Genomic DNA, 15354 nt, shown 5'->3' on the forward strand with positions numbered 1-15354 from the left:
AATAATTTTGAGTGTTTTCTTCATTTGCTGTGCATTGTGATGGAATGAGGGCCACATCTCCTTATTCATGCAGGGTATGGTGTGTCCATGTCACCTAGCCTTGAAGTTGTGTTGAGTGATGGGTGAACTTCCAAACACTCAGTTGAGATACACGGTGTCATTACAGGAGGATATAAATTACAAATGATAATAGTAATCTTCATATATGCTGTGTGAGGTCATTGTGTAGCATTGGCTGTCAGAGGAGGTCATCAAGATAAATTCTCTGGCTGCAAGGCAGAGGAGACAAAAGAAGAAAGCAGCTATAATTTTTGCAGTTGTTATAAAATCTGGAGAGAAATTCTATGCATATCACCAATTAAATTATGTTGTTCAAAGTACAACATGGTCGCGTGCAAGGTCAAAAATGTATCAATTCTTCTCAGCTCAAGTCTGGTGCTACTGTTTTTCTGAGTGTCTTTTGGTGTATGTATTCACTAAGAAATGCTGTGGTGAATGCAGATGCCAGGTCATATGAATGATCATTTATTATACTTCTAGCTGGCTTAACTTCCCTAGGTTTTGAAGAACCACCTGTTCAGGTTTGCTTAAGGTCTCTTGGGCCTTCCCTTCCTTTAGTACTTACTCTTAACTACATGTGTGTAAATCCAACAAGGACAGTCTCTTTGTTTACATATCCCTATTATTAATGGTAGTGCTTAACATCCCCCAAGGGATACAAGACTCTTTTTGCAACCTCTGGATTGTGTCTGTGGGAGATAAGCATGTGTGTGTACTGTGATTTTTCCTCATAAAGGAGAGGATTGGATACAAAAGTGGAGCAATATGCTCACTATGCACTGAAATGCCTGGAAGCATGCAAAAAGATTATAAGCATTTTAAGGAAGTTAAAGTAAACCCATGGCCACTGATTCAGAGATAAGTCCTTGAATTATTTCAATAAGCCCATTCCCCATAACGCATATACTGTGACCTGTGGTTAACTTGACTTTCCTGTTGGGTTTCATGTCTTTTGGCAAATGTAGGCATAGCACAGAAACCTCATCATTGCTATACTGCTATAAAACATTAAATTATAACACTTTTAATTAAAAGGTCTCTCACTCAGGTAAATTCCCCAGGTTAATATTAAATTGTAATGCATATCTGACTGTGCATCATGTGTATTGAATTACCTACTATGCTGTGTATATAATTACATTTTACACTTAAAATTTGTCAAGGAAGTTTTACAACCTTCCTGGGGTCTGTTTGCAAAAGTCATCATCTTACTCAGCTTACTCTGCTGTAAAACCAATAAATCTTCTTGAGCTCAGAGACTACCCAAGATGCCAGAACTATAATTGCCTGGCTGAGACAGAAAGAACCCGTCCATCCAGGGGCAGTCAGTCAGTCTAGGTATCATTGGCATAGCCAATGCTCCAAGTTCCCATAAAAATGCCATTTCAAAATCACTTCTGCCCAGGCCAGGATTTCCACACTATCACCTTTCCTGTCTCCTCACAGCACCAGCCTCTGGCTTCTTTCTTGAAGGCTGTATATACAAGAAATCATAATTTCTCATCCTGATGTGTTAGGTAGCTTATTCCAAATGGTTAAGGCTTAGACCACCCTTGCTCCCTTATTCCCTCATTCTCTGTATGTGTTAAAAGCTTAAAGAAAAATGTCTTGGTTCCTTCTAAACAGATTTCTTCTCCTCTCTGCTCAGGCCCAGGGAAAGCCATATGCTGCACCCTAATGACTTTAAGGCAATGCAAGTGTGAAGCCAGTTGTTTCATCCCGTGCTGAGACTACAGGAAATGCCACCTCTCTGACTGCCATTAGGTTATTTATTTCTGGGTCTCCAGAATTTCACATTCAGGGGCTGGGTGCCTTTTGTTCACCAAAGCAGGGGGCTGTGTGTGCCAAGGCTGCAGCCCTTTGGGGATAGAATAGCTTGCAAGCTGGAGGTGTCTGAGCCACGTCTTCTGCGTGGGAGCTCAGGAGAAGACAAATTAATGTGAAATGGATCCAAACCAGAACATTTCTATTTGGTATGCCCAACCAAAATTATTCAGCTGGCTAAATATGTTTAGTTTTGAGACCATTTTCCATTTTTAAAAAAAATGCCATTTTGGTGAAAGTTTCCTTTCTTGATGCAGAAAAAGAAGAAAGCACATTTTGCAGAGAAATTTCCAATCAGCCGTATCAAAAGATCAGGGTGTGGGAGGAGTGCTACAGAGAGCTGGAGAGCGACTGAGAAGAGTGGGGGAGCCTGGGAAAGAACGTGTAGGAACATCAGAGAACAGAATTGCTGTATTAAAGGAGATTGAAAGCACCAGCCACAGAGGAGGTGCTGCGTTGTGCTCACCCAGGCTAGGGGAGGCAATAAGGGCTGTTTTTAGCAAAGAGAGCCACCTAAATGCGTGCCATTGACACATGCTGCACTTCTTTAACTTTGGCTGTCATGCAGAATATACCTCCCACTCCTCCTCCACCTCCACAGAGGATTGCTTGCTAATATTTCATTTTCTCCTTTTGTTTAATTAATGAAAAATTGGATATTAGAGTCTAAATACATCTGGGAAACTGCAAGTATTGTGGTTTTTTATTCTGTGATCTAAACAATGAAAAAATCCATAAAGCAGTATGAGCCTAAGTTCACCCAGCAGGGTGGTAAGATTAAACGATCTATTATAATAAACTGTCAGATGAATCAGCCTGCTTCATCTATTGATATCTTTATTGCTCTCCTCCAATTATAAATCCTACTCACTTGATTCACAGGAGGCATCTCCCTAAGAAAAATTTTTATGAGTAAGACTAGTAGGGTTTGACTCTATCTGTACACAAACTGCAGGAACTCTGGATAGTGATATTAGATAAAAATTATCCACTGTATCTTCAGCTCCTTCACAAAGAGAGAGACACAAAACCAGAAGTTTCTGGGAGATAGAAAACATAGCAAAGCCTCAGTTAACACTATTACAGATCTATGGTGTGGTCAAGGCAAGAAAGGCTTTTTCAAGTTTTTAATTTTGCTTTGATTTATATTGTGGTATATCCCCTCAGAGTAATCAGCCAAATGTATTCGTTTGTTTTGCCAGTGAGCACAGTTGGATGTGGCTGCACTCCAAAACACAGAAGTAGCAAACTGTAGGGTATCCAGGCTGCTTAGGTAGCGGCTGTTGGAGAACAGAGTGGGGAGAGTTTAGTTATTGGTCTCTTCCTCCATCTGTCGAGCTCCTCACCAGTGCTGAACTGACTCAGGCAGGTAATTTCAAAACAAACCATGGTCATATGCCAAATTTTTTATCCTTGTCCTCCTTACTGCACAAGGAGGAACCCAGCACAGCCAGTGTTGCACACCTCACTTTTCATGATGAATCTGGAAATCTTCCCAGATTATTTATGCAGAGCATCTTGCTTGCAGCCCCAAAGGGGGTAGCAAGCTCTGTACAGGCAGCTAGAGCAACTACAGTAACTGTTACCAAGTGAAATGCTGCTTTTCCTTCTGCCCTTCTCTTTCTGGAAACAGCAGTATGTGAGGCCCACACCAAGAAGGGCACTGGATGGTTATTTCGAAAATGCAAACTGAAAGCACCTGCTGAATCACTCGGATAAGCACAGCTTTGTTTGCATGGCAGGACTGAGCTGTCTCTGAACAGAGGGTGAACTGGTGCCTTGCTTGCATGCTGGAGACAGGAAGAGAGAGGAAGGCGTGAGATTTTTCCAATTGAATTTTTCATGCTCTAGCACAACCTGGGTGAGATACCTTCTGGAAAGATGCTGGTAGTATTATTGTGTGTAGGTGTGTGCAGTTGTTAAAAAATAATAGAGGCCTAGAAAGAGAGGGCAGGCAGCTGCTGTAATATTTCTCCCCTGGGATAATTTCTGCTCTCTGGGTTTATCAAAGAGGCAAGGTTTGGCCAGGACAGCTACATGGCTTTTGGTTGTGCCAGTGGGTACTGAAGCACATGTCCCCCAGCCCTTCCTGTTTGCATAGACTTGTCACCTGTGCTTATGTCACCAGCATTCAGGTTTGAAACGCTGTTAACTCTTTGAGGTGAACTTGGATATCAGTCTTGGGCTTAGTATGCTTTTTCTATTTATTTATTTGTTTCAATTTGAGCCAAGATGCTTCATCTTGTTTGTAAGAGTGAATGTGAGGCAAAATGTGCAATTATGCTATAATGTTGGAGCTCTTTCAAAGGAAAGTTCCACAGACTTGAGAGACAAGGTTCAAAGTGACTTCATAGAGAAGTGATCTATTTGTAAGACTTGACAAAATCTTCCGCCTTTCTTTGAGAATATGCATACACAGGGCCTTACAGTTTGCTAGTTTGCCCAGATGCTGTGTGATCACATGGTGTTTTTATCATGGCATCCCACACCTTACAGGCTGAAGGAAAGGCAGTATTCTGGTAATAAGCAATCATATCATATTTGGATGTTTCCTTAATGCCAGTTGTGTGTCCTCCTGCATTGTCTACTGTGTGGTGCTCCTTTGACAAGTGATTTATTAACTTCCTGAAGGCTTTTGCTTGGTAATATTGCCCAAACATGCTATAAACATTGCCTAATGATTCATCACAGAGATCCTCTTAGAGCACAGTGATATTGCTGTTTGCAGATGGATTGATGAGATGACAACAAGCTTAGGAAAACAGTCTCATCTGCATTCTAGGAAGCCAGGGTGAGGTAACTGTATACATTCGGGATACTTAGCATTACAAATATTTAGTATGTTCAAGAAGAGCTCTTACTGTTGACTTTTAAGTACTTAGCTTTTCAACCTAAACATACTTTTCATGAACATTGGTGATTAAAATGCAGTTTAAGTTTCGTCACATGTACCATTAGCAAAAGCGGTTATTTGCACCCCAGCGGCTGAAGTGATCCATGGTTTTAATTGTGGGTAGAGAGAAGGAAAAACAAGAGCAGCATTCTGGTTTTCAAAGAGCATGTTCACAGCAATAGAACAATGTGTGTTATAGCTCTGCTGGTAGGAGCTGTCTTTGTGCACAGCACAGAAGGTGTAGTGAGGGCATGAGAATGGATTTGTGCTCCCAGGGGAAACTGGTTTGCAGGAGGAACCGGGGCAGGCAGGGGACAGGCTTAATGCCTGCCTGGAGTTACAGCGGCCTTCATGATGTTGCCTCTGTGATCCCCCACCCTGGGCACAGCTGGGACACAGAGGACACAGCCACTCTAATTTCCAAGCCTGCTACAGTCTAGACATGCAAGAGCAGCAGCGTGCTAACAACAACAACAACAACAAAAAATGTTGTGCACCCAAAACTTCTGAAGTAGCTGGGGGAAGCTGACAGTAGAGCCAGTAAGCATTGTGCCCAGTGCTCCATAAGGTCAATTTTTTCCTCATTAGCAGTGCCTCTTGCTTTTGCTGCTTGGCAGTCTGCTAGCCAAAAGCACCAAGAAAATAAACAAAGATTCCTTTTTAAAGGGTTTTGTGACTCTTGAAAATGTGTCTCAATTAGTTTCTTTTATTAAAACACTTACTTGCCAGTTAAATGTCAGCTATTCACTCCCAGGCACTTTTTCAATTTTGGAAGGAGGAGTTTTTAAGGAATATATCAATTAATTCAGTATTTTCCTCTCTTGAGCAGAATAACAACCTAGCATAGACTTTGGATTCTGCTCCCATCTATAAGGGATGGCTGGAGACTTTTACAGCTCAGACTTTCTGGGCTTGGGAACAGTGTAAGCTTGTCACTCCTGGGGCAGCATTTGTTGTGGGTGTTACTGAGGATGTTCCTAGAGTCTGCCAGTTTGCATGATGTGAAGACTCTGGACATCTAAAGCAGACACTAACAAACCTATTCTTTCTGTTTTATTGCAGGCCTTCCCGTGAGCTCTCCAACACATTCAACAAGTAAGAGCAATAGAAGAGGTTGCTCTATGCACAGTGATGAAAAAGGCTGGTGTGGGATGGGAGGAGGACAGCTTCAGGAAAGGAAATGTTCAGGGAGCAAGAAGGATCTAGGGGAATAATGTACCTGAAACACAGACCAGAGGAAGAGTGATGTTCAGCTTGTAGCATTGAGTAATTTGCTGTGATTTCAACTGAATGCCATGTTGGACTGGCAGATACTGGAAAGAAAACAGAGTGGGACCACAGAAAAAATCAGGCCTGGTATATTACATGATGCAATGGGAAGCTGTTATAAATAGAGTGTTTACCAAGGAGCTTGTTCTTGTCAGTGGCTGTCATTCCTTGTCCTGTAGCGAGAAGCAGCAAATCCCAGAGTAAGGCAAGTTTCCTGTGCTAATGAACCTGTATTGTCCTATTTTCCTTTCTCTGGGCTTATCAGGAAACAGTCTCTTCTGTACTGGTCCCTGCAGTTCTTGCTGCTGCCTGCAAAATCGTGGCCCTCCTGTTACCATGATGGATGTATTTTTCCAATTCATTTTTATTCTGATCCCAGATTATTCCATAACTGGAAAATAGCTTCCAGATCTGGACAAACTAGACAGGAGGGGCTGATTTGTGGGAAACTTTAATGAAAGAAGTGGGGAAATGAGCTTAAGGTTTTAGTTCCTTACTCGGTTTTATTCAGTAATGATTCTTTTCAGCTGTCATATTTCTTACTGATGGTCACAAGTAGTTAAAATGTTAATTTGTGGATTTTTATTTCCTTTATTACTCACATCTTGGTCAATTAACAGATAAACAAGTAAAAAAAAAAAAGCAACAGTGGATTTCAGTCCTCAGTTTTTTTCCTGAGGAGAGGCACACATCTCCTGCACAAATGTGGGGACACACATCCCTGTTTTTCAGTGCAGTTTGTTTCTGTTGACATTTCCAGTCAGTATCCAGGGTAACTCATTGCCGTGATAATTGCCTGCTTGTCCTGGCAATTGGTAGTATACCAGATAAGGTAACAAAAAGGCAGGAGTATTTCCTTGGGAAATCTGAATCAATCACAGGGAATTAAGAATGCATAGGAATTATTTTAGTCACTTGGTGATGGCTCAGCTTCCAACCTTACATTATCACCCCTCAGCAGACAGCACCAAGGGAAAGAGAACTTCTGCTTTAAAGAAACAGTGATTTTTCAGAGATAAAGTCTTGGACAATGATCGTTTCCTGCACTATAGCATCAGAATGTCTCAGCTATGACTGTATTGTTTGGGCATCACACAAGCACTTAGTAAGTGATCATTTTTCCCCAGGAGGCTTCTGTCTGTGTCCAGACAAATGAAAATGGAGGAGTGGGGAAGGGGGAAAGAAAGCAACCACCAAAATATTTTTAATAGTGGACATGAGTTTAAAATCAGTTTTGCAAGGAAGAAGAATTCCTACGTGGTTGGGACAAACAAATCTTGTTACTGTAACTCCATGGATTAGAGTTACAAGTACTGCCTACGTAAGAGTTTCTGTAAAAACAGGGACATGTCTTTCAGAGACTTAGTAGAACAAAATTGTATTCTAGACCTCAAAATGACCATAGGATATTGGTTTTAATGACTTAATTAATTTCATAGCTTCCACCCTACAATTTGAGCCCTCTTCCGTTCTTGGGAGGAAGAACCATGCAATCCTTCAGGTGTGGATTGTGAGTAGGTACCTGACCAACAAAACCTCAGTGGTTGCCACCATGTTCTCACTACATATATATGGAGCCATAAGCTCTGCTAGGGCCCTTTTTTAACAGATCACCTTCCCCAGATGCCTCTGTTTGAGAGCCACTTCTGATATTTGGCCAGGCAATGGAAATGCTTGACCTTGCATCACATCTGTCCAGCCAGTGGCTCCTTCAGAGGCAGTGAGCACTTGTTCACTCAGGCCTCCATCCAATATGGAATGCAGTCCCGTGTGCTATATAATGTACCTAGGGAAATGCCAATGGTTGCATTTTCTCTCTGGAAGTTCAGTGATTGTTTCTTCATAGGCTGTATGCAGCAAGGTGAGAAATAATTTGTGTTGTTGATACCTGACTCAAATTCAGATTAGCACCTGAAGGTAGAAATACATTCCTTTAAACCTAGCCCTAAAAGATGGCCCAGAGACTCACAACATTACTGTCTCCAAATGGGGCAGAGAGCAGGCACACTCCTCTATACCAACACTCAAGAAAACTTGCTATCTACTAATATTGCACCTCAGACTTCTTCATCTACTATTAGCACTTTTTTTTTAAATTAGCAGTGAAATATTTTGGTCTTTCTTCTCTTGGAGACAGGTCTAATTTTCACCTGCTTTCTTGTTTATTTACTTGTTAAAAATTCTCTTGTAATGTTGAAAAGTACCATAACCTCCTAAAGTGGAAAAAGTTTGTAGCTCATAACCTGTAAGTGGACAAGCAGGGGATCTTAGGGAAATCTGCACCCATACAAAGTGTGTGTTTCTTTAGGCCACCCTAGACAAACTTTTCCACCCCTCTTGCTGAGTTATCCATGTATTATTGAAAAGAAATATAGATGTGAAGCAGCGAGTGAAGCTCCAGAACTGGGGACACAGAAGTTGTTTTGTGAGGGTAATTTTTAAGAGGAAGTTGTTTGGGGAATTCTGGCAATACATTTTTACCTGAAAGGCATTATTTCTTTTGCAGAGCCAACTTCTGAAAGTCCTAAAAGCAATTCTGGAAACCAGACTCATACAGGGAGTAATATCAGCTATTCTAGTGAGTATTCTTACTTAATTGTCCAGATTTTGAGTTTTCAGTTGATCAGTTTTGCTTTTGATGAGTGATTGGAGTAGCGGACAAATGGAACTGGCAGTTTTATTTCTAGCCTTACCAGACTTGGGCCCTATTACAAACCAAATTTAAATGCTGGTTATAAAACTCCTCTCAGAGAGAAACAGAGCTCAATAAGCTGACACTGCTCTCACTGTGGAGCAGCACAAATTATTCCCAAGGACTGATTCAAAGTGGTGAAATTGAAAAAAAAATCCCAGAAATAGTTATCCCCTGTGAGAGACGACCTGAGGGAACATACAAAAAATTGCTCATGTACATGTTGTACTTATTATATGAATGTCTTGTTATGAATGTATGATATGAATGTATTATTCATATTGTCATAGGAAAAAAGGTCTAGGAGGCAGTCTTCTGCAGACTCTTTAAGGACTTGATATTTGCATGATGCATGCTAGTTAATCTTTCATTTTAATATTATGCATCTCTGGGGCAAGAGTGGTGCTGCAGCTTTGCTGTTTCCAAGCCAGAGTACTGACTAAGCAAAGTATGTTTGATGTTTTCCCACTGTAAACTGTCTCCCTCTAGTTCCACAGATGCAAGGATGCATCTATATGAACATTAAATATTAATTGCATCAAGAGCCATTGAATGCAGCCTCCCCCTGACACAGGGCTTAGGCCAGCAGGCAGAGAGTGCCTGCTGAATTTGAATATGGCCAGTTGCTGCCAGAGAAATGATAAAAAGGGAGAAGCTCGGCTTATATATTTCCCAGGGAAAGCTTCTCTTCATTACATAATTCTTTCCTTTTTTTGCTTCTTGGCTGGGAAACACCTGTCAGGAAATGACAGATGGTGGGAAATAATAAAAGGAAAGAAATGTCCTCGTTTTAAAAGGAGATCTTGCATTTTCTATCCCTGGTTTTAAGTGCTGTGGGGAATGTTACTGAATTATGTAATTCCTTGGTGTCTTTCAGGGTGCACAATGTTAAAAGCAAAATAATTGCTTCAGTTGCTGAATTTTAGACTGCTGTTTTTTGTTTTTTTTTTTCAAAAAAAAGAAGAGGAAAAAATAAATTGCATGTTTGAAAACTATTTCTAGATCACAAATTTCTCACAAAACCTTTGGAGGCCATCAGCACTGGGTTGAATGATGAGAGTTTTCAAAATTAAGGTGGGCCCAGTGGAGCAGGTGCTGAAACCTTGTTCTTTTACTGAAAAATGGGTGAAAGTAGTTCCACAGGGCAGCATGAGTGTCAGGGAAGGAGTAAGGGTGGGAGAAGGAACAAGCCTGTCTTCCCTCCACAAAGCATCCAAGCCTGAGGCTCAGTGGTGGCAGGAAGAATAACAGGAGCAGTAGGTTATCCTCTCTGGAGAAATGGGTAGTGTTTGGTGAAGTGGAGCTGGAGGTGCCTCTCACCTTAGTGTGTGCAAGTACCTATACACTGAGGCAATGTAAGTCAGAGGCAGCAGCCAAAATTATGTTCTCCCTCTTTTGCAGATGTTATCTTGCCAATTGTCATCACCCTGATAGTCATTACCCTCTCTGTCTTCTCACTGGTAGCTTTGTACAAAATGTGCCAGAAGAAAACTCCAGGTATTTGGTTTGCTTTCTCTGCAGGAGGGGGGAAATCAATGTCCTTTTTATTATTAAAAGGTCTCTTTTGGATTACCTTAACCATCACTGTTGTGGTAGTCTGATGGGAATGCTTTTTGTATTTTCTGTTTTGCCTGAAGTGGGAAACTAACACTTCATTTTCAAAATCAGTAGGAAGACCAGAGTGAGCCAAAATGATTTTTTGAGAATAAATCATGCTGTAAACCTTTTTGGTCATGCTTTTGCAGCTACAAAGAGCTAACAAACACTTCTGCTAACACAATCAAACAGATAGAAATGGACAGTGAAAACTAAATTTGAAGATATTCAACAAAATCGCTTTATTTATTTTATCTTTCTTCTAGATACAGGCAAAGAAATATCAGTGGGCTTTTAAAGGATATATCTTATACATACATACACACAGTCACATGATGCATGAGTAACATTTTCCAGTTACAGTAAAATGTGCATGGAGCAAAATCCCTGAGAAAACAGTATTTTCAGAAATAGTCATTTTGACAGAGCAGCTAAAGTCAGCATCTGTTTCTCTGCTGTCCATTAAATACTTAAGATAATGGGTTATAATTCCATCAAAGTCCATTTGCCAAATGTTTCAGGGTCGCCCAAGTAGGCCACAGGTAAGTGTAAATTTCCATTAAGTGAAAACCCAGATCTGAACCAGACTCTGGTTTTTCTGTCCCTGTGAGCTGGCATGAGTTAGGAGACCTGTGCAGCACTGTGAAATCACCAGGCCTTGGAAATACAAAATCACAACAGGGTGTTGAAGCTGTAAACCAAGACAAACAGTGTGTCACAACCAATTTAGCCAATGACATGGAAAAACAGACCCCAGATAAACAGAGGAAGGTGTGATCCTTACTAAGGAAATGATGGAATATTCAGAGTCAGGAGATAAAGATGTGAGATGAAGAACATTTCCTTACCAGCCTCCCCTATGCACAAATGTCATCACTCTATTAGCAAACTCATTTGGATGATGGAATAGATAGATAGAATCTGTAATGCTTGCTGTAGGATTTGCCCAGGTCTATCCAGTGCACTTCCCCTGTGCTTGGTGCCATGGAGTTGGCTCCATGTCTCTGATGTAACCCCCTGGCCCCTTCCACCTGCCCACACTTGCACATAAGCATAAGATACATTTAACATATGATTCATTTTGGAGACAAACCTGTTCCTCATTGATGGGGATGACAAACTGTTCCCAGACATCATGCCAGGCTGTGCCCCCAGGGGGTACAGCCTCAGGAACACCCTTGTTCCCTCAGTCCCCTTACCCTGCATCTTTTAGCTCAGTTGTTGTGTACTTGAGAGCCATGGCATGCTCATATTCTCTGTGCCAGCTACCCAGGGATTTGGGAGCTGCAGGGAAAAATGTACTCCCGTTGTGCTCTTGGACAAGTCAAATGTCATTCTCCCTGGTTTCCAGAAGTGTTGGTACAAGCAACATCAGTTCACTTCCACAGATGACCAGAAAAATAACAATTACTATTCAAGCTGGTTGATTGTGTTTATGAACTTAATGCGATACTGCAAAATTACAACTGAGCCTTCTGCTAGCAACTGCAATAGTCATGTCTAAATGTTTGGGGTTTGAGTTCTAGCAATCAAAATGATATTAACTTTTTTTCTTCTTCCAGAGAGACAAGAGAATGGCGCTGAACAGTAGGTTGAATCCTTTTCATTGCTTTGAGATCTATCACAGGGCACTTGTAAATGTAGCAGATTTTGCATAGGATCTTCTTTGATCTTCCTCTGTTTAAATATCATAATCAGTTGCCACCCCAAAGAGAAATATCCTGAAAGTGCTGCACTTGCAGTTATTGTAGACCTGTATGCATGATAAGCAGCTGTTTCAGCATGGATAGAAATGTGATGGCTCTTAACTGTTTTGCAATTGATCCTTTCGAAGGGGATAAACAGCTTCTGCTGTGCCACAGGACTCACTTTCCCAGTCTTTTTTCTTTTTTTTTTTTTTCTTTTTCCTCCCATTGATCCCTCGCCTCTACTCCCACATCTTTTCCCACCCCACTTCTTTTGTTCATGTTTTCTCTCTTTTTAATGTTTCCTTTTTATTCTGGATTATTTATATATATATTTCACTGTTCCCCATTATATCATGTTCTTCTGTCCCATCTTGTTTCCCCTAGATCATTTGCATAGTTGAAATAGTAGTGGCTTAAGGAGTGTAAGGAGAGGGAAACTGAGAAAGATCCATTAGAAGGTACAAACTAAAGGCCATTGAGCCTGGCAGTGGCTGCTTGCATGACCAAAAGCAACGTTTAGGCTGCTGGTTTACTTGGTAGCCCTGACTTCCTGGACATCTGAAGTGGTCCTTTGCAATTCAACATGGCTAAAAGGTTTGCATTGACAGAAAAAAATATTCCTCCTTTTCCCTCCTCTTCTGTGAAGTCCTAGATTAAACCTGGAGTAATTAAACCTAATTTATTACATATTTTAAGAGAAAGGTATTTTCAGATATGTTGGCATATGGTATTTTCTGCTACCTGACCCCATGCAAAGCCCATTTAAGCCAGTTAAGACTGGAGTAGATGCTACCTCCTCCAGGACCAAAATCTTAGAGTTTTGTTTGGACATGACCAACATGTGTGCTGACTGCTTAAATGTTTTCTGACTTCAACAGGGCCCAGTCAGATAAAGAAGGAGTCAAACTTCTTTCTGTGAAGACAACTTCTTCTGAGACTGGTGAGTGTTTCATTTGTATGTCTGTTTCCCTGTCTGAGTTCAGAGAAAAACAGGTTTTGGGATGTCATTTCCAATAGCAAACCCATCTTCAGTTCCTGTCAGGTAAAGGTCACTGCAAACAATTCTTCTACAGAGCAAATCCCCAGACTGTGATCCTGTAGAGCTGCTGTTCAGCTGTACTGTGTGTGCTGTCAGTATTTGGGAGTGAGAAGTATGACTGGTTTAGGAAAATATTTTATTTAAATCATTGATGGTAAGTGATCTATCTAGGGATCTTCAGGAATAACAGTGATCATGGCATTTATCAGCTAGATCTGTCTGTACAAGGAAGTTTGAAAACTGGTAATATCAGAATCACAGCATGTTCTGAGTTGAAAGGGACCCTCAGGTGAACTTAAGTGTATGGCCCGTGTGAAGATCAAACCCGCAACCCTGGTGTTATTATTACCATGCTCCAAGCAACTGAGCTAATATCCCAGGGATCAAAAGGTTTGGGAGCCAGTGCTGTATGTAATCAGGATTCTGTTGGAGTTGGTGTCAGCAGGGTTCAGTCAGCCCCATACTCAGTCACCCTTTGCATTCAAAATCCTGCTCTCCTTGCAAATCCCTCTGTCCTCTGCTTAAGGTTCTTACAAAATCTGTGGTAATAAAGCTTGAAGGAACAAAGGTTACTGATAACACACACAAAAGAAAGAAAAATCTTAAAGCAAAGCAATGGATGCAGTTATAGGTTCTGCAAAAAACAGAGTGGCGCAGAATAAGACTGAGGCAGAATTGAATTCTGACTAAACAAGCAAAACCCCTAAATCTCTCATGGTAGAGGTAGTCATGGTGAAACTTCACACCTTCACCCAATGCTCTCTCAGTCATGTAGGTCCCACCTCACCTGCAAAAGTCCTTCAAGAAAAGGTGTCTTACTTTCTAGTTTTTAAGTATAATGCTCTTATTTGGTTTTTAAGCTTTTTGGCCATCTGTTTCTCCTACTGACATTTCTTAGTCTGAGCAATAGCTGCTATCTCCTTTTGTCCAAATCCTTGGGAAGTCCACTGAAATACAGCCCTTCATCTGAACTATCCTCTGCTTGCTGGAGAGGCACAATTTGGTGTCTCTAGCCTTCTCTGCAACTCCCAGAAGTTTTGTGCAATCCAAAACACCCACAGGGCATCTCTGGCAGCCCTTGCAGCAAACCAGAGTTGTGCAAGGGTGCAAGGTCCCCATGGCCTCTTGACACAGAGCTGGGGGCTAGAGGGGGACAGGAAGGGCCTGCTCCTTCACAGGACACATCAGTTCCATCCCACTACTGCTGGGTAAAGGCAAACTACACTTTGGCACTTCAGAGGCTGCACTTCAGAGCTTCATGGTTTGCGAAATTTAATTTTTTTATTATAGAGAATGTCTTTGGGAATGGACTTTATCTGGAGTATCAAGTTGTGTATATGTTTTCTTAAAGTTGCATTTGTTTGTTTATTTGTTTTGAAAGCTGAATGAAGTTAGAAACTAATTAACGGACTATTTTTGATTGATTCTGCCCTCATGACATTTCAAAAACAAAGTGACTTCACTGACAGTAGCAGAATTGTTTGTGGTTTAAAGCAGAGTAAATGGAAAAGACGCAGGCTCAGTTTTGGTGTTTTTTTTTTCCTTTTTCCACAAGGTTCCCTTTTAATCAACTACTGGTTCACCAGATAACTGAACATCTTCCATCCAGACAATGCTTGATATTCTTTTTTACTGACTTATGATGTGTGCATGCTATAATTAGAAGGTTTAAGTCATAACCACTTAGAAGACAAGATTCTTGCCCTCTTCTCATTAATACAATTCATATTTAAACTAGCTGCCATTTTCTCTTGAATTCTTGCATGGTTATATGTTTAAAATTAAACATGCTTTCACAGAAATTGAAGTCCTGCTTTTGCCTAGGTTTTTAGAGTCATTTTACTTCTTAAATTAAAAGCACTCTGGCAGAGGGGTCTCTTTCTTCCAGAAATATTTGTCTCTTATAAAGGAATTTAAAATATGTGAGGATGCCTCCCCATTTGAATCAGATTTACTTGCTTTATTAAAAGCTTAGGCATAAATGCAGATGCTTCTCATGGTATAGACACAAGAACTGCCTGACTCTTGGGCCTTCTCACAACTACTGACAACAATTGTCCTGCATAAAACTCCTTTACAAGTATTCTTCTTTTTCCTTGGTCCAGTTGTTTAGAAAGTGTATGTTGTGGCTGTCTCTGTAAGTACCAACAAAACTACAAAAAGTAATGAGTAGAAAGGCTGAAATTAGAAAGATCTAAAGAGCAGTAGCCTTAACTTCACAGGCAGGGCTACATCACCCCTCACTATCAATAAGCAGCTCCTCCCTAAGGTCAAGCATATCTACAATGAAGTT

At 40.9% G+C, this 15354-nt stretch overlaps 1 protein-coding gene across 2 annotated transcripts in view; it reads left to right on the forward strand.

The window, feature by feature from the left end:
• Positions 1 to 15354, forward strand: part of EMCN (endomucin) — a 54064-nt gene that overhangs the window by 26183 nt on the left and 12527 nt on the right. For both annotated transcript variants that reach the window (XM_059470590.1, XM_059470591.1), the window contains exons 6-10: positions 5840 to 5872; positions 8553 to 8624; positions 10140 to 10235; positions 11897 to 11921; positions 12901 to 12962. In XM_059470590.1, the coding sequence (XP_059326573.1) occupies positions 5840 to 5872; positions 8553 to 8624; positions 10140 to 10235; positions 11897 to 11921; positions 12901 to 12962 (288 nt within the window). The remainder of the gene's footprint in view (positions 1 to 5839; positions 5873 to 8552; positions 8625 to 10139; positions 10236 to 11896; positions 11922 to 12900; positions 12963 to 15354) is intronic.

Source organism: Ammospiza nelsoni, chromosome 4, assembly GCF_027579445.1.
Source record: "Ammospiza nelsoni isolate bAmmNel1 chromosome 4, bAmmNel1.pri, whole genome shotgun sequence".
Classification (NCBI taxonomy): domain Eukaryota; kingdom Metazoa; phylum Chordata; class Aves; order Passeriformes; family Passerellidae; genus Ammospiza; species Ammospiza nelsoni.